The 23,481-nt window shown below is 36.9% G+C and overlaps 1 protein-coding gene across 2 annotated transcripts in view; it reads right to left on the reverse strand.

Moving 5' to 3' along the window:
* Window positions 1-22,194, reverse strand: part of GALC (galactosylceramidase) — a 37,273-nt gene extending 15,079 nt beyond the window's left edge. Inside the window, exons 1-7 of one of the 2 annotated variants that reach the window (XM_048948536.1) lie at window positions 21,975-22,194; window positions 21,423-21,491; window positions 19,136-19,199; window positions 18,198-18,311; window positions 15,257-15,396; window positions 13,826-13,864; window positions 3,572-3,702 (exon numbers count right to left, since the gene is read on the reverse strand). In XM_048948536.1, coding sequence (XP_048804493.1) covers window positions 3,572-3,702; window positions 13,826-13,864; window positions 15,257-15,396; window positions 18,198-18,311; window positions 19,136-19,199; window positions 21,423-21,491; window positions 21,975-22,145 — 728 coding nt within the window. In that variant the 5' untranslated portion in view covers window positions 22,146-22,194. Of the gene's footprint in view, window positions 1-3,571; window positions 3,703-8,798; window positions 8,927-13,825; window positions 13,865-15,256; window positions 15,397-18,197; window positions 18,312-19,135; window positions 19,200-21,422; window positions 21,492-21,974 lie in introns of both variants that reach the window. The other variant, XM_048948538.1, reaches the window with a different exon arrangement.
* Window positions 22,195-23,481: the final 1,287 nt, after the last annotated feature.

Below are 23,481 nucleotides of genomic sequence, written 5' to 3' on the forward strand. Positions count from 1 at the left end.
TGCAAATCTTTTTCTTAAATATTGTCAATATCTCTGCCAAATATAAACTATAAGCAGTATCTTTGCTTCATTCAAAAGCCACTTGTTAATAACATTCATTTTTTGTCCCATCTGCAAGCAGGTAAAACAGTGTCACCATCAGTTATGAAATTTATCCTTTTTCTCTGCTCTTAGACACACTTCCAATTACTATTAATGAACATGATTTACACTGTACTTGCATTTTACTCAGACACAGCTGTTAAACAAGATGGTTTTAACCTTAATGCCTAAACTAGTTCTAATGAAGTAGGATGTAATTAATTAGTAAGTTATTTTCAATCCATACAAAAAACTACATTCATTTTTAAAAAGTAAATAAATTATTTTTAAAAGACTTAAAAGCACTGTAGCGTATCTACTTCAAGACCCACCCAAATGAACAGAGTCAACATTTGCTATCCATTTACAGTGCAAACTTTCACAAGGGTAAATGTTGATTTGTTGAATTCATTGTAAATTTAAAAAAAAAAAAAACACCAACAAAAAACAACAAACAAGACTAGGCTAAAACATTATTTTGGATATCTGGTGCCACTCTACAGCCTCAGCAATTAACAACTAGCAAAATAAAGGAGAAAATCTGTAGCCAAAACAATAGGCCTTACTCCTTTGACAGTGAAAACAACCTTTTTATGGCACCAGAGAATAATGGATACATAAAGTAATTGATCAATTCAAGGACCACTAGCATCTTCAGGAAAACAAGACTCCTAAACACGTACTCTTACCACTGTCCAAGAGGATGAACTGTAACAGGGCACTTACGCTTCATCCTTATAGATGTGATGCTTCAATAGAAGTAGTGGGATTTTGGATTCGTTGCCCAAAAGGGCAGGAAATTAGGCATACTACAACAGAAGACTGTTTCATAGAGGGAGCAAAAAAAGTAACGCATACCATAAAAAGGATGAAAAACAATGAATCTTAATGGAGATAATGAGAGGAATAGTAGGAACAGAATTACAATGAAGCCATAGGCTTAAGCTTCCTACCAGCACAAAATAATTTACTAAGTTTTACTATCAGTGCTCACATTTTTCAAACCACTGCTATTTACTTAAAGTAGTTTAATAATATATTTTCATCATTTGATTCTCCTTTCAGTTTCCTGGAGCCAGAGAAAAGAGAAAACAGATGCTTCATTCTATTTTTATTTTAAATAAATGCACATAATGGCTATTTTTTGTTTTCAACTTTCATATCTTAACAGTGGCTTATTACCAGGGCCTCTAATTGTTCAATAACAAGTGGTAACAATTTTTAAAAGTCTTATCAGATTAGACGTGTTTTATATAGCAGATGATGAAGCAATATAACTCATGTGGAAAAACTCACATGTCCTGTGAAGAGCAGCTGCATTAAATTGCTGTACAAGTAACATTATGAAAAACTTATTTACTTAAAGGCTTATGTGACTGCATCACATAACTGCCTACAGTGATTTTTTTCTTAAGAAAATAAAAGCCTTTGCAGTATCTTTTATTTTGCATACAGCAGTGTGCTGAAGAAGAGAAGGGAAGAAAAAAAGATCAGTAGAGAAATAGTAGATTGTTCCACTGTTTTTCTCTTATGCACCAGTACAAGAACCCAGAAATTAGACTAAAATGGAAAAAAAAAAACAAAAAAAACCCCACAACTATATAACACTCTCACTGCTATGAAGCTTTGCAGAAAAGCAGTACCTGCAAAAACCTGAAAATCAAGTACCCAACATCTCTAGAAAATTTGCCAGCTAGCAACACTTATTTTCCTACTTTTCATGCTAACTCTGGCCTGAAAGTACTTGGGACAGTTCCAATTCCTGCTATTACAAGTATCACATCATGGAAAAACACGATGTTGCCATGTTACTCCTAGATTATTAATTTGTGCATAATAAGGTTTTGAAAAAAATTCTACAAAAGCCTTGGCTTCTGTGACACCTATGTTAAACTAAATGCATATTTAAATCAGGTCTGCTTAAGAACACTGATACTTTTAACCAAAGTGACAAGAGTTGTCATCTGATGGTGTTCTGAACTCAAGTGAAAAATGAAATTTTCTACTATACTTACTGATGATCTGTAACAATTTTGTTTTCTCTCAACAAACTGCAGGAAGAGAGGGAAATCTTTTCAACATGGAGAATCTGAATAACTTGGTCTCTAACTTTATATAAAACATGTTATAAACAAGTACTACATCTGAAGTACTAAGAATTAGCGCAGAATTTGTAAGTCCATCTTTAAAAAATACCCCCCCTTCCCCAGCACAAAAATTACAGTGGCTGATTTTTTTTTTTTTTTTTTTTTTGTGTAGTTTCAAGTTAGAAAGAATCTTAACAATATTTCTGTGATGAAACATGAACCACTGAAGCATGTTTCCCATCAGCCCATAAGCCAGCTGATTATCTATTACATAAGTCTATTTCAGCTTCCTACTAAGACTGAATCAGAGTAGGGACTATAAAACTTAGATCTCTCACAAAGACTAAAGCAACTATGGTTTACTGGCATGAAAACAGTTAAGCTTCAGGAACTGACACTGAGTGCATGTTTGCTGTTGCCAAGAAAGGAATCCGTATCAAAATGCTGGCATCATGACAGCTACAGATTTGTACCTGTCAGAGAGAGTTGGTTATTGCTTTCACTTATCGACCCTCTTGTGGACCTGCAAGAAATTATTAGGATACTTCTTTTTCAGAATGAGAGGAGGGGTTGATTTTTCCAGGGCACTGACTCCTATCTATGTTTGGAAGGAAAGACTTCATTTCTACATGTCCCATGGGTTGAACAAAAAAGACTCAAGTTGAAGCAGGAACAGCCATGTCTGAGAAATGTGATTGGGTCAGACAAGTCTACATAACATCATAATTAAAATCTAGAGCTACAATAAAAGTTAATGACCAGATCTTATGTGTTTTTATGCAGAAGTCAGTAATCAAATTTAGTCTACCTTTGCAAAACATGACCACCAAGTGATGAAAACAAGAACTGGAAAAACAAGTCAGTCAGTTTAATGCTTGGGAAGCATACAACTTCAATCATAACAAAATGGGATCTGAGAATCAAGACATTATTGTAACAAAAAATAAAAGCTTCATTTAGTTTCTGGATCACATTAATTTCTCTAACAGCAGAGTGTTGGAAGTCAGTAAATATAAGGTTGCACATAAAGCTGTAAATTTAAAGCACTTTTTATATATAAATACAGGAATTGAAGCAAGCTTCAGGGTAAAAAGACTTTACTAAAACCCATTCAAATCAACAAAAGTGCAGCCACAGCAAATAAGAGTCTTGCACACTATAAGAAACTCATTGTTCAGTTAAAAGTCTTAAGCTGAAATCAGGCTAGCATTTGAGCTCTCGAACAGACTGGCTCTTACTAAACCACTTGACGTAGGTTAGTGAGAAAGACTACAGCATCAAATCCACAGCATCAAACCCACAACAGTACAGAGGTACAGCTTTGGCTGTGCTATTTATAAACAAGCAAAATAAAGACAAGTTGTGAATAAACCAGCAAGAAAGATAAAAGGAGAACCCCCTACCCAATGACATCGACCACTTCATGGAGCTCAGAGTCAATCAGCAAGACAAAGGAAATGGGCTCCCACAGTCTATCGCTGGCTATGATCCTCACCTGCTGCAGACCATTCTTATCCAGTGTGTACCTCAACAGCTTTAGGAGAAAAAAAAAGTAAAGAACAAAGAGAAGGAATACATGAAAAAATGTTTTTCAAATTGTCAAAAGTTCATACTGGGAAAGGCACCAGCTCCTTCAGAACTCTTTGAACATACTCAAAAAAACCCAACAAAACAATCATGATTCAATTCTTGTTCTGATAACTGGAACAAAAAACTTTTAGACCAAACAACATTTAATAAAGCAATTGTCAAGCACAAACTGCTTTCAAAAAAGGACATATAGTTCTTTTGTCATGCCAAATCCCAAATTACATAACAAAAGCAAAGTGAAAAACATTTGGTGGCTGTTTTCTCACACACACAAAGCTGCAGATGAAGCTAAGGACAGACAAAACACACACATTTTCATGCAAGACATTCTATTTGCAGATCAGCCACTTCAGTGATAAGAGTGTTGAGGGCTAGGCTACAATAACCACTAACAGCAGGACAAGGACAACTGAGTATTAACAGTATAGGACTTGCGGAAGCAAAGCAAACATTAAGGGATTTGGCTTCACCTATTTTTCCATCTAATCAACTATTTCAGTTTAACTGAAGCAGTACAAATGAAATCAGCTTCTCCTAAATACAACCAACAGAAGAAATTAGAAAAACCCCAGACACATTCATACCACATTACTCAGCTGCATCTTATTTGAAGAGATAAAACTAGAACTACTGTATACTTCAAGAGAAATGTTAAGGCCTTGAATATGATTGAAACAATCTGAAGCTCGAATGCGCAAGCAAAGCCAACAACAGTTTCTTGAAATTCAGAAGGTCCCTAAAAAGCACTTGCAATACTTGTAATTCAAGTAATATCAAATGCCTATTTTCATACTGTATGTTTCTACAATATATAATCTTCTCAAACAATGGACACTACCTACAAGAAAAATGATGCAAGTTCATCTTCATAGATTACCATCTGAATAAGCTCATTCAGTCTGACAATGGCATGAAATACATTCTACTAATCCAAAGCCTTGAGAACATTGTCTGAACTCAGTATTATATTTGCACTGTATTTTCCCACTACATCTTGTACTAGAATACAGCAACATTCTGTTTGCAGACTTGCACACATCAAGGCTAAAGCATTTAGCGATTAGTGTCTGTTCCCAATGACTACAGAAAGATCATTGTAGCCCTGTCTTTAAGAAGAAGCTCCTGGCTGTCAATCTAGCCTTAGTCCCTGAGAAAGTCAGTAAGAACAGTTTTTCTGAAAGCCATTTCTAAACACACGAAGGGCAGAAAGATTACTGAGAACAGTAACATGGATTTACAAGGTGCAAATGACATCTGACAAACTCAATTGCTTTCTGGGAAAAGATGACTACCTGTGTGGACAAGGTTTAATCAGTGGACATTATGCACCTTGTCTTTAGCAAGGATTCCCACCAAGCTGGACTGAAAAACTCCAAGTGGGCATCAATTGCTACTGATATCCCCACAGGTGAACATCAGGGCCAACACTATCAGATAAACTTAGAAACAAAAGAACTTAAGTTCAGCAGATGCAAAAAGTCCTGTGCTTCAGGTAAAATAATCCCCTGCAATGCTACGGGCTGGAAACATTGGAAAATCTAGCTATGTATAATAACTTAAAAGAAAAAAAAAAAAAAAAAAGGAAAAAGATAAAGGGTAAGAGAACACGAGCATGGTCAAATATGTAGAGTAAGTTTCCAAAGAGGTTGTGAAGATATTGCAAGTTAACTGAGCAAGCCTCAGCACCAGAGATAACTGCACCTCCTTCATTTAAGGAGGTTCAACCAGATATCCTCCAAACATGGCATTCAAGCAGTTAATCAATAAATATAGGATACATCCCAGAAATTCTACTTAAAAAAAGACTATTCTATCACTAAAATCTATATTTCTAAATTGAGATAGTTCACGTTCCTGTTACATCTTGGGATCAATTATATAAAACCAAAACAAAGTTTCCAGCTTGTGTTTTGAACTATGTAATAAATAAAATCTTTTTTAAAATAAATGATGAAGGGATACATGGTCCCAAAACTAGAAACAAACAAACAAACCACATCATAAATCCTGAAGATATTATTTTCTGTAATTATATATTTTTTTCCCCCACCAGCTTAGCATACTATAGGGGAAGTCAATTAATCTCTCCTCAAGAAAGCTTTCCACCATAGAAAAAGACGACGGCAGGGAACTGAACTCATCCCTCTTACTGGAATGAGGAAGCCCTCCTTGACCATAAGGCTAGTGATACCCCTAAAGCTGCAACTATATTAAGTACAAAAAAAATCAACAGAACTACTCTCTACACATAAGCCATAGCCATTATAGAATGACTCATGTCACCCCTAGTCATTCTTTCAAAGACATACAATGATTTTTTTAATTATAATTAATTTATTTTGCTTTAAACTGGAATTAGGAGAGTGGAAAAACACCGATATAGCAACAATAATTTCTGGCATTTCAATATTGTGTTAGAAAAGACTCAAGATGCATCAATTAAAAATAAAATGTGATTTGTTATTTCTAATAAACAAAAATTGTCCTAACCGCAGATTTCTTCTCAGTCACCCAACACATGATCACTGCCCATTATTAATGGCTTACAAGTCAATGATAAAAAATTGCTGAGAACTATGGAGAAACATTTTTACTTTGTTGATTTCTAAACAAGCATCAGAAATAATATTATGTAATACATTCAGGTCTAATCGCATATTGGCAAATAAGCACTTAAGAAAACACTTGGTAAAGAGCGAGGTTTTGTTAGATATGGATTTTGTTTGTGGTGCTCAACACGGAACAAGTGGTACAGAGTCATATGTAATAAAACTGGGAGAAGATTAATATGAAGGTATACTACTATACAAACACAAAAAGTCAGCCATTAAAACAACACAGGAAGACAGTAGTGAAGACAGTCTTGCAAACAAAACATAGAAGTATAACAATACATTGTTTTTCCCTTTTCTTCTGAAGAAATTCCTGTCTCAGTGGCAACTGCTGCAACTCATTGGCATGAAATAGTGAAAAGGACTATGTTCATTAAGATTGCTCCCTCAGTCAAAGGAATTGAAGCACACTGAATGGTAGCAACTTGGTAACCTTTGTTTTAATTAGAAAATACTATGTCCTCTGCCTTCGAAAATCACAACCCAGCAGAATAAACACATAGGGGCAGGGGTAAACAGACAAAAATCCTACTATAGATCTGCAGTATGTATGCATCAGTTTACAAATAGTATTTTTGGTACAGGTAAAGTCACAGGGAAACAGTGCAATCAAGGAAGAAAATGAAAGGAAACAAGTGGATGCCGAAGCAATATTTCAATTGCCTTCAAAATTTTTAAGTTTTAATTTTAATCCCAAGTTTCCATATCCTAACAGACCTTTAAGATGAAGTCACAGAGAGGGCTATAGTTGGAAAGAGATTACAGAACAATGTACAGTAAACAACTGCAAATAAAATAATTCTTGAGAAATCAAACTGAATAGCTGATTTTTGTAAAAAACTAGACAGATAGCTAAGAGACAATGTTACAGTGTTCTAGAATCTTTATGAACTTGAGCTGAAGGACAGATGTGTAACTACTGTTATCTTTTTCTAGGTCAGCAAGAACTCCAATAGTTAGCCGTCCTAAGGTTAGCACTGTTTAAGAAACATGGTGTTCTCATTCTGCTGTCTGTTCATTAAGCTGAATGTCTTAACAGATAACACCACTATTCAATATACATTTCTATCTCTTCACTCTGATCAGTGGAGGTAGGGAAGTTGGGACAAAAGCATTTTCATCTTAACAAATAGAATTTGTCCACAGTTCTAAAGGATGCCAACAAAGCAAAAGCCACACGCACCAAGGTCACAATTTAAACTCTGACTCCATAAAGCTCTTAAAGAAATAATGAAATAAGAACTACACAAATTCAGCACACTGATTTTGCAAATTCTGCTAGCATCAAAATCATAACTAAAACATTTCCTAATTCACTGTAAACTTGCTGAGGTGCAAGTATTGCCTGTTCTAGGTTAAGTTAAAAAGAAAAAGAAATGCAAAAATTACTTATGCAACACCAGTATTACAATTAATATTTCTCTGGAAGCTAATTCCAGGTGATCAATATTTATAAGCTCAATGCACAAGAAAGTAGTTTCTTTACAGAATTCCTGCTCAACTGTCTTGCTATAACATTGTATTATAGATCAGCTTAAAAAAAAAAAAATTACAAGACCATCACACACCCCTACATATAAATGAGGACAAACAGCACACCAGGGACCATAAGCATGTTCTTGATCATAAGGCTAAACGCATAGGTAACAAATACACATATAAATGGCTCAATTGTGTTGCAGAGTTAATTTCCATTGTGAACAAGCTATAGCTTTAAATAAATACATTAATTGTTTACAGAATCAGTGATGAACAAGAATGCAAAAGCAAGAGAAACCAGTCAGCAAAAAGCAAGGTAGAAACAAAGTGTATTAGGGAGCAAAGGAGCAGACAAATAATCAAGTAGCCTGTTGCCATAACTGCAACAATAGGCACTCCTACCTGAAAATAGCTGAAATCGAGATAGTGTGTATCAGTTTTGAAACTAACTTTGGATGTTACCAGATCAAAGCAATAACTAATCTTCTAGCTTCCAGATACAGCCAGAAAGGTCACAAGCAATGGATGTATAGTAGGGTTGCAAGGGTATAAAAGTGTCAAGTGAAAGTTCAAGATCATCTGAAATTAGAACCAATTCCAGATCAAGAATTCCATCCTAAAGCTTTTCTGACTTTGAAGGTGCACGTGCAGATTAGCTAACACTAGTGAATGACAGGAGACTTCTAAGGTAAGAAGCTTAAAACCTAGCTCCTAGCTCAATATTTGAGAGAAGTGATGGAAGAGTTATAAGATCACCTTACACATGCACAAAATTGAAAGCTGAGAGAAAAACAGGAAATAGTAGTCATTTACCACTGTACATGATGATTTAAAAACCAAGTGATTAGGAATTATGACTACATGACTATTCAAAAATGGAGGTGAAGACTTATTTACAGAAATGAAGTGATACATAATGTGTAATACTCCTCCCTTCACCCACACTTACCCAACTACCTGAACAGCATCATTAAGATATGGATCAACTACCATCTCCTTTGAGACGTTCCAATCTCCATCCGCAGCGATGATGCCAATGTTGCTTAGACCCAGTTTGTCTAAAGACTGCCGAAGTACCTTAGTAACAGATAACAACACTTAAAGTACAGCCTTTCATTAACCATGCAACATGAAAATTTAAGTCTGAAAACAATTTTAGGAGCAGACAGCAGAACCATTTCTTCAGAGCTAGACAGGTAAGTGAAATCTTCTCTTCTCAAAGATGAGCTATAATGACAAATCAGATAAAGTTACTGATAAGTGCTTTTAACACTGAATTGTTCTCTCCAATATTCAGAAGGCCACATCAAAAAAGACTGGTATTATAAACGAGTCTTAGTCTAAACATTAATTTAAGAAAAAATTAAAATAAGGTTCAGCAGCTTCCACCTGCAAGAGCATCTGGGAAAATACATCAGTCCACAGTCTAAAAATCCTTCTTCCAAACTTAGATACAGAGAGATGATGCAATAGGCACTCTAAACAAGCATAGAAGGAAGACTTTTCAAGTCATTTGAACACCAGCAGGCATGCATCCTCAATTTCTTATAACATACTTCTAGAAACACGAAGAAGAACACAGAGCTTTTCTGTCTTGGTATGTAGTCATGATAAGGACCTAAGGCAATGAGTTGGTGACAACCTTAACTTAGAATTAATGGATACTAAACTTATAACATTTCAGAAAGAGAAGGGGTAATGGAGTTTTGTTCAATTGCTATAAACCTTTGAAGCACAAAGTTTACAAAAAAAAAAACAAAAAAAAAAACATGATGGTAGAAACATTATAGTGAAGTTCCTGTAACTTAAAACTTTTAGCATGAAAAGTTTAAATACCTCTGTCAAAAGCTGTTTTTGGAAAAGCATCTTTTCCACTAATCAAACAATATGACACTACATGTTGTATTTTAAAAACTATGACTTTGGTACAGTTCTTATTCATAATGGCAAAACCCACAGCAAGGCTAGATCTTGTATCAGAAATAGCATTGCCAGCAGAAGCAGGAAAGTGATCACCCCTCTGTACTCAGCCCTGGTGAGGCCACACCTTGAGTTCTGTGTTCAGTTTTGGGCCCCTCACAACAACAAAGACATCAAAACCCTGGAGCAGATTCAAAGAAGGACAGTGAAGCTGGTGAAGAGTCTGGAGCACAAGCCTTATGAGAAGCCAAGAGAGCTGGGATTGTTTAGTCCAGAGGAGAGGAGGCTCAGGGGTGACCTTATTGCTCTCTACAACTACCTGAAGGGAGGTTGTGATCAGCCTCTTCCCCCACATAACTAGCAATAGGACTAGAGGGAGCGGCCTCAAGTTGTGCCACGGGAAATCCAGGTTGGACATTAGGAAGAACTTCTCTGAAAGAGTGGTCATGTGCTGGAACAGGCTGCCCAGGGAGGTGGTGGAGTTACCATGGACTGTTGGACTGGTTGATCTTAGAGGTCTCTAACAACCTTGGTGACTCTATTATAGTTTAAGATTCTGTTACAGTTAACTTTCAGTGCATTAAGTCAAAATTCTTCACCAAGCAGAAGAGGCAAACAGACTAAACATTTCAGAACTATGAAGACAACTCTATGTTATTTTGTCAGCCTAAAACACTGCAAAATGTTAAATCCCAAGTTCTAACCCCAAGATTTGTCAGATACCTTCTCTTACACTTGGCTGCAGACTTTCCATTTCTGGCCCCAAACAGTTGTAAGATACTAAGCACCTGACTGGAACAGAAGTGTTGCCAGTTCAATTATAACAATACCTTGGAAGTCTATGCATGTGCTTGGCTTCATTGGTAGAAAAAGATTGGAGAAGATGCACAGGTAGACAAAACCACATTTCTGAAAATAAAGGTGTCCTGCAGTTCACTAGCAATAAAATCTAAAGGAACTGAGACTTCTAAAGATGTTTTCGACAGTGTTTCCTAGCTGATGTCTAAAATTAAGGCTATAAGTACTACAAGTAGAAAAACTACTAGTAAATTAACAGGGATGAATCCACTTGGGGTGAGGAGCAGCAAAAGACAGGACCACAAAAATCTCTGAACTAGGATTCAGAAAGGACTGCCACATAAATTGTTATTTTAATTAGACACTTACTGAAAAAGTACATTCCTTAAGTTCATGCAAGATCCATAGCAAGGAAGAATTTGACTAATTGTAATAGTACCATGAAATAAATAATTTACTTGTTCATAAGCGATTTTGATTTAATAGTATTAACTGCACTGATAGGTATGTCTGTGTTGTATGCTATATAAAGTATGCAGAAAGTCTGCTGAAATGATTCTGAGGATCGTGGAGGTTCACTAAAGGAGAAAAAGTGTCAGCTTACTGCAAGGGAAAAGATCAATTGTTAGTTGTTTCTGAACGGCATATTCTAGAATCATTTGGATTCTTTTTATCTGTTATCTCTTCTGAAGAACAGTTAAGACAAAACATGATCTAAGTAGTCTTTGAAAGAAGAAGGACATGATTAGATCTCTGGAGTAGCTAGAATTAGGAGAAAAGAAAACCCAATGAACATCCAGCAAAACTTACGTTAGACATATGGAGAACTGCCCAATCATGGAGGTAGTTCAGTAGAAGAGAACAACTAGAAATACTGCAGAACATCCATGTGAAAAGACAGGTACTGAGGACACATCATAGATACCCAAAACACACACTCCACAGTAACATAAGTCAAATGGTGTTGTTCCAGCCACTCCAGTGTGTGTATTTATACAAAGATACACTAATCCTAAAATTTAAGGAGTACACTGATGGTATTTAAAGAATCAGAAGAATAGTACCTTATTCAATAGGAATTTAAAAGCAACTAAATCATTGCTTGTTTCATTTTTCTTCTACTTTGTAAGAAATCTAACTGGAATTTTAGTGGATGAATAAAATAAATTCTTACAGTAAAACACTTAGCAAGATAACCAAGAACTCAAACATATGTATGTCATAACAAAGTTTGCTGTACAGATGCACACTTTGGTGAACACATCTGTTCTAAAATGACTGACTGCAAATGAAATTGTGTTAGATAAAGAAGAGATGCCACACGACACTGCAACAGGCAAGAGAATAAATGCTAAAACAGATGTTAAATAAAGCCATAAAGTAGAGGAAGGCTGACATATTTCAGTAAATATTTTGGTGATTTCAAGATCAAACTTTAAAAATTTAGCTCCAGAAGCCAAAAGCTGTTCCAATTCAGTGGTATTTAAAAAGCTAACAAACAGAATGCCACACCTTCACTTAATAGTTTGTTCTTCGCATTCATTCTCTGCACATCAGGAAGCCACGGTAAATAGGTTAGAAAGCCTCCAAGTAGCACTGCAGAGAACTGAGCAAAAGAGAATCAATTTCTTATGTAATGTAAAGAAAACTAATCAATGATTTAGTGAAACATTAGTATTTTATTTATGGTAAGATCTGCCTTCTCTTTGATGATTCCTTTTACAAAAGAACATATCATCTAGTCTATGAATAAGTATAAATTGCAGTACAGAAAACATGTTACGTTGCATCCTACGTGTTACATCTTACATTGCCTTATTCCCTACAATTAGAATTATCTTTTAGGAAACTACTAATATCTTCAGATTTCTCCATTAGCCCGTATCTGACTAGTGAACTACTTTTGTAGCAGCCTACAGAAGTGATAATATAGAAAAAGCACTTTAATGAAATTAGCTGTGTAATGAAGCACAGATAATGTGGAATTTGGTCTAAGTTGTGATAAGCCATGTAAACTAAACTCCTGCAGTAGAGTGACCACATAAATCAGTTTAAAATACACAGTTGATTAACATATCTGTTAAGAAGAAACACAAAACTGGATAAGGTGTTTCTCTTTCTCTGTTATCAGGTACAATGCCAACAATTTTCTGCTTCCCGATATCCCTCACCCAAAGCAGTTCATAGGAGCTGTAAAGAAACTTGCATACTAGGAAGGAAATGAAGTGTTTCATAGGAGAGCACTCTCACTTTCCAAAAGCAGGCAGAATTCTGTATATGTCAGCCTCATGAAAGACATTTAACTCATGCCTAACTTTTTTTCCCTGCTAATGAAATGTCACGTCTAAGTGTTGCACACAACTTTCTGTATTGTGCTAAAACTAACCACTGAATGAAATAAGTACAGAAGTTGCCAAGATAAATAACACAACTGACTTTATGCAGTATATACAAATTAAAAGAACTTATCCAATAGCCACTAACTAAATTTAAGCAGAAGGGATCCAATTTCTGCTGAGTTCTACATTAAAAAAAAAAAACAACAAACACACAGCAGTTTCCTTCATATTCACCTTAACTCTTCGTTTTAAGAACAGGCAGTGTAATTGCTTCTTAGCTGCAAAGCAGCAACAAGGAAATGAATATAGCAGAACTTATGCTGACGTGGAATCTTAAGTATAACACAACTCAAACAGAAGTGAGCTTTCAAAGAAGGGCATGCAAGGAAGGAAGCAGTGATAGCTTAGCTCTACCTGATGTGAAATACTGTCACTCTCCAACTCATTTAGAACAAGGTATTAACTGTCACACAGTTAAAATATAGAGCTTTTACTTTATGGAAAAGGCGAACCAGAAAGTGTCATAAGAACCTGGACTTGTATATCAATAAGTTAAGTGTATTATATCCACTGGAACATCACAATTTAAAGTAATTGTAGATCTTATACTTAACAAAAGAAGCTATTTTTCACCTGGTAAGAAGATGAATTTGTATGATTCAACTGGGGCTTCCATTCAAGTGTCCTGAATGTTTAGCACACACTGATCTACAAAGTTCAAAATAAATTTTTCAAATAAAAAAATTCTAAAGATCTGACCCTATCAGTATTTTATGCCTGCAACCACCATAAGAAAGAGTTCAGTCAGCAGTCATGGGATTAAGGCCTTCATTCTAGGGGAAGTCAGACAAGTAAATCACGTGTAAATGATAACAAAGAAACCTCAGAGCTAAGTTTCACTTTTGAGAAGTATACATACCTTGATATATTTGCTGTTATATGCCCTTTCATTCCATATCTATAAAGCAAAAAGTAAAAGGCCATTTAGAGAAGTCAGGATGCATTGATACATAATGCAATCCCATATACACTTATATAAATCTTTCACAATCATTTCTAAACTCCGTGGTTTTAGTTTGCTAAGGGAAATTGCTCTGATTAGTTTTATCAGCCCTCCACAAGAGATTTTTACATAAAAATTCAAGCCATATGCTTATCTATCTAATTCTTATGCCTATTGTCTGTAATCTTGCCAAAAAGAACACTAATGCTGTGGGAGCTCTACAATGGTTAGCCTTGTTCCACATTACATATCACTAACAATGGGTCTACAGTTTGGTAGAAATCATGGAGAAAAACACTGTAACTTCAAGACATGGTCATAGAGAACATCAAGTAAAAGTACAGATACCAGACATTATTTAAATACTTTAAGTAGAACTTACCTTCCACTCTGAAGGCAGAGCAAGGCAAGAACTAAAAAGTTGTGCACATACCTTCCTCCCCACTGCCTCCCTACAAGTTGTTACCCAGAGTGCAAGACTGACACTTTCTAATATAGTCAGCAACATAGAGACATGCCAGAAGAGCTATACATCATACATACCTTCTCACATTACATTAAAAAAAGTCACTTTCTTAGTGGGACAGGAACCATAACTTCAGAAGCTCAACCCAGGACCACTGAGTTGACTGTCAGCTTTACTGCAGTTAAACTATTCTGCATCAAAACACTTGGAAGCCCAAAATGAGTATTTCAGAAAGTGTAAGACTTATTTTAGACAGATTATTAATTTTCTTAATCAGAAGGAAAGAAAAAAAGGTTGAATCACAATCAAATAACAAATATGAAAAGTGTTTTTCTCCCTCATCTCTAAATAACATTCTTCTCAGATATTCCCTCACTACTTCCATATAACGCCTTATAACACAATATGGCAGTTATACTGTAACATATGCACCCTAACTACTTAATAATATAGGTAAAAATGGAAGAAGTTGTAGAGGACTGCCCTTCAGCAAAATAATAACCATATTTTATGCCAAGAACTCACATTAGCTGAGTTTTGCAAACTCTAAGCCTTAACTAACATTTTTCGTCAGCTGGTTACTTCTAAAGCCCAAGGAGAACAAGTGAGGCAGGAAATTACACGCTCAAGTTTCAAAATCTTTAAATTTTCTGGTAACTTTTTTCTAGAATTGGGAAGTCAGGAGTCTAGCCACTTTACATTGTTTCCACATTAACGGCCAGTACTGAGGAAAGGCAGGAGTTATGCTAGGTAACAGTCTCATTGCAACAGAAAGTTATAACCACAATTACAGTTTTTCATCTCTCCCTTCCCAGTGTTCAAAGAAACAAGAAAAAAAAAAAACCTTAAAAATGAAGACAGATAAAATATATTTTACTGACCCCAATATAATCAATATCCAGATCATGATACTGTTTAGCTCCTAATATCCAAGAAATAATATAGTAAACAGTGACATGTGGATAATCATAGGGCCAGTTTTCACCCTTCCCTATCCATGATGGAAATGTCCAGGGCAATCCTGGAAAGAAGAAAAGCAAATAAATAATTACTAAAGTGGGTGGTCTGCATTATTTAGTACAGTTTAAAAGCATGCTGCACTTTATCTTTCCTAAACTGAAGGAGCAGATAGCCCTTCTGATTCACATAGTTCCAGCAAAGACAACAAAACACACTTATTTTACCATAGAATATGCTGTAATATAAACTGGAATCAAACACTTGCGGCTTTTATTTTATTAAGTCAGAAACCCATCGTTATTTGAGAGCTACTGACTACATATAATCTTTCTACTGTGTAGAATACATATAATCATTAGAAACATATAATCTTTTTCTACTGTGTAAATTCTAACAGGTTTAAAGTAAGAAAGACTTTTGCAAAAACATTTTACAGCATTACAGACAAAGGATCAATATTGAAATGCAAAAATCTCCTGAGTATGCCTTCCAGAGCAAACAATGATTTACTCATTGCAAAGGACGAAAGATTAGGACTATGAAAAAGCATTTCTGAGTTTATTGGCTCTTGTGTTAAATAAGAACAATTTATTCACCTAAATAGATTCTCTCACATTTTCAGCTAATTCAGTATAAGACACCAGATCTCATTAATTAAAAGGCATACTCTCCTCCCTTTGTTGTGGACTTGATTTGAGGGAAGAAGGTATTAACAATCACAATTAGTCACAGATGGTAAGCTTGCTGTTTGCATAGCGCTTGTCTAAAAGAATCTGACCAATAAAACCTGCAGCAAGTCACATCTTGTGGATGGGTAGGAAAAACCTGCTTCCTGGATGAGAGGTAAGGAGACTCATAGGCAGGTGGAGTAAAATAGCAAAACTGCCATCTTTATGAAATTTCACAGGTACTTAGAGTAACCTTTGTTTCACCAGTCTTTTAGGATAAAGAAAATATACATTTGTATTTCCATTTCAAAAGCGCTTTTAAATACTGCTGACTGAAATTTTAAGCAATAACAAATCACAAAAATCAAAGGACTTCTGCTGTTGAAACTGGAATAGTACATTAGACTACAGAGAAAGGAAGTCTGATAATACAGAGAGTGGACTATACTCACAAAGCATGAAATGAATATAGGGGATAAATTATGTAACCAAAATTGTCAGAGTGGAAGAATAAACATCAGTGACCACCTTTCAAGCTCCTGGAAATAAAGCTGTCAGAATATTGCAACAGTTACTTTTAAGTATTTTTACAACTTTCACACTTGCGCATTTGTTACATGTTTTCCTTTGGAAGGAATTTCTCATGCATCACCTATTCCTAATAAACATCAGGAAATAAAAATCTGATTGGCACTTGACTGTAAGAGCACTGAGGATAATCAAACTACTAAAAAAAGAATAAGTTGCAAACCACACTTTTTGCCTTGTCAATGCTGTGCTGTACATGGAAATTTGCTACTCAGAAAAAAATAGATTGAGACTTAACTACACAATCAAGTGATGCAGTGCATTTATTTTTAATTATGAGGTTTCTCTGCCCTGGAGACCGCAGAAGTCTGGCTTGCTATTACAAAGGTACCTGATTATTACTATAATAGCTCTGCAACCACTGCCACTACCACATACAAAATGGAAACAGTACACTTCATGAAAGCACTACCAATAGCATAGGGCACTTGTATTCAACACCAAGATCAATTTCATTCTCTCAAAAAGGTAGGAGAGGAAGGCAAATATCATAAGATGTCAGGTCTAACAGCTAATCTTTAAATTTGTCAGGGAATATTGAAGGCCTGGCACACGGAAGAGCCCAGCATTTAGCTCAGGACAAGTTCAGTGTTAATGTTTCACTAAAACATTTGCTCAAAACAGTGCTGATATTTGTGCTTTTGCCTCAGAATTGAGCTCTATCACAATTAGTAAGAAATTATATATAGTTTCAGGAATTACATGCACGCCACCTGGCATCTCATTATAAAATCAAATTATTTATAACCAGATTCACTTTTGAAACACTTTTTGGAGACAGAGTGGAAAAAAAAGTCATCCTCTCTTTCATGTAAAATACATCCTGTGAAGTATGTCATCAAAATCCAGGATTCTGTATTTGTATTGCCACATACAATGAGAGAGTGGTGAGGTGCTAGAGCAGGTTGCCCATACAGGTTATGGATGTCTTGTCCCTGGATGTGTTCAAGGCCAGGTTGGATGGAGCCTTGAGCAACCTGATCTAATACTTGATCTAGTGGTTAGCAACCCCACCTGTCACAGGAGGATAAGACCCTGAGGTCCCTTCCAACCAAGTCATTCTGTGATACACAACCCACAATCAAAACAGGAAAACAATAAAGTTATCTTAGAACTCAAATATACATACACACATATATACACACACATAGCAGAGCAGAAGACAGGAAACACTCTCACAGGGAAGGAAGGTGATGCACTAATGATAAGGATATATGACTGAACTTAGGGCACGAAAGATTTACAGGTTCATGCTTCCTTTAAATTTGGGGGAATAAATTAAATTTTTTATTCTACTGGTTATTCAGAAATTCAGCCCTCATGATAAATCATTTATATTCATCACTGCAATTAAATCTAAGCACAAAAATCTTAAGCATAATATCACCTGATGCAAGCAAAGCATTGATCACCACCCAGAATGTTACACTTCTATAGAAAAGCAAAAATAATCTGTTTATGAGAAGCATCAATGCAAGCATATCAAATACTAGAGATTCTATATCTTGTCTAGAGCAACAGCAAAAAAGTCTATTAAAATAACTAAGGGTAAGATATGTTAGTTAGAAAACATATATATAAAAATCGTAAGACTTGAATAATTTACCAATCAGTTTAATTTGGGGGTTCCTCTTTTTAGCTTCTTTCATCAGCCACCATTCATAACCTCGGAAGTAGTTCTCATCATTTTCATAGTGCATATGGGAGGGTTCAGTGCCATCTAGGGAGGAAATAAACATTTCACAATTATCTTCTGTGTCATAAGCTGTTGCACATTATAAAGTTTTCTGCATTGCTCACTGACACAATACGCAGTCAAGCACATAGCTCCAGTACGGTTCACACATTCTTTGCTCTACGCCTTCAAAGCAAAATGAGTAGTGGAAGGGAACATGTAAAACTGGCCACCCTTCATTCTTAGCATGTTAACATAAATGTTTGGTTTTTTGGAGGATGGACTTTTTTTTTTTTTTTTTTTTTTTTTTTTGCAACAGAACATGATCAGCTATCAGGCATTTCCTGTTCCCAGATATGATAATGCTAAAATACGCATTTATGATTACCTTGGTCTCAACAACCACCAGGAAATTTAGAGCAATAGGATCATAAGGAGAAAGAAAAAAAAAAAAAAGATAAACAGTGATCAAGCCCCAGTGAAATATAGCAGCTCAATAAACTAAAAATGAAAACTCTTTCTGATCTTCGCATTTTCATGTTTTTAAGCTCCACACAAGTTTCACGGGGTTTGTATTACACAAACAGTATTTGAGAAACACTCTGCAGAGAACTCATTTCTCTAAATGCAAACTACTTACCATATTATAGATTTCTATATTGAAGGGCAGGGGGAAGAGAACACCATCTCTAAGACACGAGTATAAATTACTTTTACAAGTCTGCAGACACCATTTCTGATATTTCTGTGTAACTTCAGTAGAACTACATAACATGCATCTCCATGTCTCAACTGAAGAGAAACAGGTGCAGGACACATTACTTACAGCATCATTGCAAATGAGAAGCTAAACCCTGCATAATCTATACCTGTTGATTGTCCATCACCACCAATCTCTACTTTGAGAATGTGTAAAGAAGCACCAAAATTTGGCTGGAAAAAAAAACAAAAACAACAAAGAGAAATCAGACTAATGACAAGATAATCTTTAGGAGGAACATTAAAGTATTTTTAATGTTATTGTAAGCCAAGCTTAGTGCTTTCTTTCAAAATAATGAAAATATTAAACCTACTACCTTCGTAAATTTCTTTGATATAAAGACCTTCTATATGTGTCAGAAATAACTTTTTCTGTAATTAGCAGGTTACCAGAGAAGAAAAATTGCCATACTGAGAAACAAATAGCCTCTTGGTCCACTATCTCATTTCCCTTGCATTTGACTGGCAGACAAGACACAGAATTTAAATACACAATTCATCCAACTCCTACTATGTTCTTGCAATTGGTGGTTTTAGAGTTGCTCAAGCCAGAAATTACAACTAATCATTATTTTAATAAGCACAAATGCAGCTGGCCTTTTCCATGAAATTATCCTAGTATGAGTTTTAAGATTTAGTAATGAACTTATTAAAAGAAAATATGAGTGAAGCCCACATGTAGGCATAGACAATAGTTTGCTCAGCCTACAAGATTATTTAACATTTTTAAAGAAGAAGCAAGTATTCCTCAGTTTACATCTCTCCTTCTGCCATCTTTTATTTTAAACTTCTACACATACCCTTTTCCATCTTTATCACAAATTGAACAACATTAATTACAAGAAGAAAATAGAGGCAAAGCCTCCTTCCGCATATGTCATAGCAGTTTTTGTTTTGGTGAAAGAAAACACTAAAAAAATTTTAAATAGCATGCTCTCACAACTGGATTTCCTTTTGTCATATTTCTGCTGACTCCTTCAGAAAACTCATACTTGCAACACACAATTTAGGTCTTCCAAAGAACATGGATTTGCTCCCCAGTTATACATTATTCTTTGCTATACCCTTTACCCAATTTCAAGCTACACAGTAAATTATTTTCCTCCAGCCATTTGGATTGCAGTACTTGAAAGTGACATGACATTCTCCTTCAGCAGAGTAATTTACAGTGCCAAAAGCAAAACAAGTTATTACTGTCCAGTGCAATAGCCTTAAGTTGAGTAACTCCACAGGTTATACTTGCTACTTAAAGCAGCTTACAAAACAGTAACATTAATATTCCTTCTGCAGTAACTACACTTTTTCTACTAATCTGGAATAGATATTCTACTGAAGTGATGCCGCCAGATTCACAAAATTGATAAACTATCTGTAGTCTAATCAGAACTGTCCAATCGACTTCCTACAATCATAAAACAGCAAAGCCCTCATTAACCCAAAATGTAGGATGAAAATACATTGAAAACAGGAATAAGAGAAATCCTAATAATTTGAAGAAATAAGCTACCAAAAAAAAAACAAACAACCCCACCAGCAACAAAAAAAACCACGCTGTCAAGAACAGCAACTAAAAATGTAAAGTTCTGATAAAAACCCCTTTAGTACAGCCAGCAGCTATCAGCTATACATTAGCAGCTGTCATACTCTGAAGGAAGGAAACTCTTTCCTTCAGTTTTAGAGTCTGCAAACTTGACAACATTTGTTGGTTTTATTCTCTCAGAAAAAGGAGCTTCCCAGAATTTCATAGAGGGATCAAAACTCTTAGAATCATAGAAACGCTCAGGTTGGAGAAGACCTTAAAGATCTTTGAGTCCAACCACAACCTAACCAAACTATCCTAACAACCCTCCGCTAGATCATGTCCCTGAGCATGCCCTCTTGTGAAGAGCTAGAAAGTTTATTCTTTATGTGAGAGGAATAAAAAAAGGTTAAAATATTTATCCCACAAGAATGCATAAAAGCTTATATAATGATAAAAATAAAATCAGTAAGACTGAAAAAAAAAAAAGGTGTTTAATACATGTAAGTGTTGTATTCATAGTTACTAATCATAAAAAAAAAAAAAAAAGAAGTGAGCTCTTCATGGAATATACTTGCATGAGTAGCTTACTACACAATGAATTGGTGGGCAAACCAGGGTTGCCCTAATAGGTTAAAACTCTCTTTGGGCTCAACCATTCCACTCTTTTAGCTACAAAACCATCTATAACTCATAGGTAATAACTATTCATCCTCAGTGCTCAGCGTCAAGTTGAAAAAAACAGTTTTGAACAGATTTACAAGATAGAGCTTGCCTAACCTTAAGAAGGCCTGAACATATTACAGGCATCCCAACAGGTGATAGTAAGAAGCTCTGCATGAAATCAGGCGTTGGAGCAGCAGTAACACAGCACTTACCTTGAACAGATAATCTAAGATCTGGGAGCGATACGGTTCTTGGTAGTTCACAAGGAGTCTAGATGTGGCCTAAAACAGAAAACAAAATTACAAACACCTTAACAGTCAAACATCCAAGTGCATCTTCATTTTTTGGTCTAGGCAGTTCCACACAACTAATAATCCTACAAAATTAAATACAACATAAAGAACTTGCTAAACACAAAGTTCTTCCTAACCCTCCACTTGCACAGTTGTGCTTTTGCAGATTGGAGGAGCCCTGCTCACCCGTGACACCAGCAAAGGGAGCCCAGAGGGCAGGGATACAGGGAGATCCCGCAGAGCCGCAAGCACAGCACCTGCACCAGCTCTCCTGCACTCTCCCTGCCTCGGCTCACCCACGCCGCCCTCAGAGCCTCCCCAGCCCCACATCCCCCACATCCCCCCGGTAGTCTCTCAGCCTGCCGATACCCCCGGGTATCCCCTAGGTTTCCCCATCCTCAGCTGCGGCAGCCCAGAGGAAACGATGTCAGCCCAGTCCCGAGGAGCCCCGCGCACACCCTCCCCGCTCACCCCACCGCCGCTGATCGCCCCGATCCCGTCGAACTCCCTGCCCAGCCCGCCGGCATCATCCAGCACGTAGGCAGCACCGACCCCGGGGGGCCCCAAGCCCCAGCCGGAGCCGAGCAGGAGCCAAGCACAGAGCAGAGCCGCAGGACAGAAAGAACGCCCGACAACCTCCATCCCGACGGTCCTGCACCGCTCTGCCCCTGGCCCCACCCTGCCCCTTCACAACCCGCATCTGTCCCCGCCCCCGTCCGCCGCGTGACCGCGCAACCTGGCAATCACCTGAGGAGGGCGGGGCACGAGCGTTCCTCGCCGCCATTTTACTATAGGGAATGGCGTCTCAGCCCTTATTGCGCAGCAGCGGAATGAAGCTGGTGATGCCATTTTGAGAGAGGGCACGAGAAGCCTCAGCCCCTGGGGAGGCGTACTGCCGTGCTGGAGGAAGGTGCTGAACAGTGAGTGAAGCCATTGAGGAACCATGATAGGTGTGGGAATGCTGCCGCGTGTTTCAGGAGACGCGTAGTGAGACAGCGTGTTTGCATCACAGGTGGACGGAGCTTCTCTGTGAAAACAGCACTCTGCAGCATGAGCACTGTTCGCAATATTTATGCCAAAGTGACTTTCATCAACTGCAAAATTGCTTCTTCTTACAGGATCCACATCCTCCAACAGTTTTCCTGGAAGGGGAGTGGCGTACATCTCCCATTTCCAGGCCCTCACCAGTAGCTGTGACCAAACCCTTATGCTGTAGGCATGATCGGTACAGCATGGTGAAAGACCTTTGATCTTTTGTACGAGTGGCGGAGTGGCTGGGAGCAGCTCTGGGGCGCAGGGCACCCAGGGAGAGGCTGTACTCTGAGGACTGCTGGCTGGCCCCAGTTCTTTCATAGAACGCCTTGAGTAGTAAGGGGCCTTGAAGGTCAATGAGCTCCAGCTGCTTGCCATGGGACACTGGTGATCAGTCTGATTATATAGTATAAAAATCCTTAAAGTGAAGCTTTCTGACTGTTGACATTGGTGTTCTGCAGAGCTCGTGTTCCGCATGTTTCAGGAGGAATGAGGCACTGGGAAGTGCAGTGGCTGACATCATGCAGGCAGTGTGTTAATGCTGTAGAAAAGCCCTGGTTTTTCATGTTTCCATTCACAAAGAACGCTGTTATTTGAGGGACTGCCCATCTTGTCTGTGTCATTGAGGAATTTCATGCCTCAGTGATGACATTTCCTGATCGTTTCCTGTTTATTTCTTTTTTAATAACAATACCAAACACTCATGAAACATTTGCACTTTACAGCAATATCAAGTATTAACTAATGAACCTGCTCACACCCAAATGAGCTATATAGTGTCATTATTACATCTAGAAGCACAGAGTGACTTCCTCAGGCTACAGTGAGTCATGGCAGAGGCAGAATTTGCTGATGGTTCTAATTCACCTTTGTTCCAGCAGGCTGCAGCTTTGCATACATAGAGTGTGCAAATAAAGAAAGTAATAAAGAAAGAGTTTGATTTTTT

Source organism: Lagopus muta, chromosome 6, assembly GCF_023343835.1.
Source record: "Lagopus muta isolate bLagMut1 chromosome 6, bLagMut1 primary, whole genome shotgun sequence".
NCBI classification, from domain to species: Eukaryota; Metazoa; Chordata; class Aves; order Galliformes; family Phasianidae; genus Lagopus; species Lagopus muta.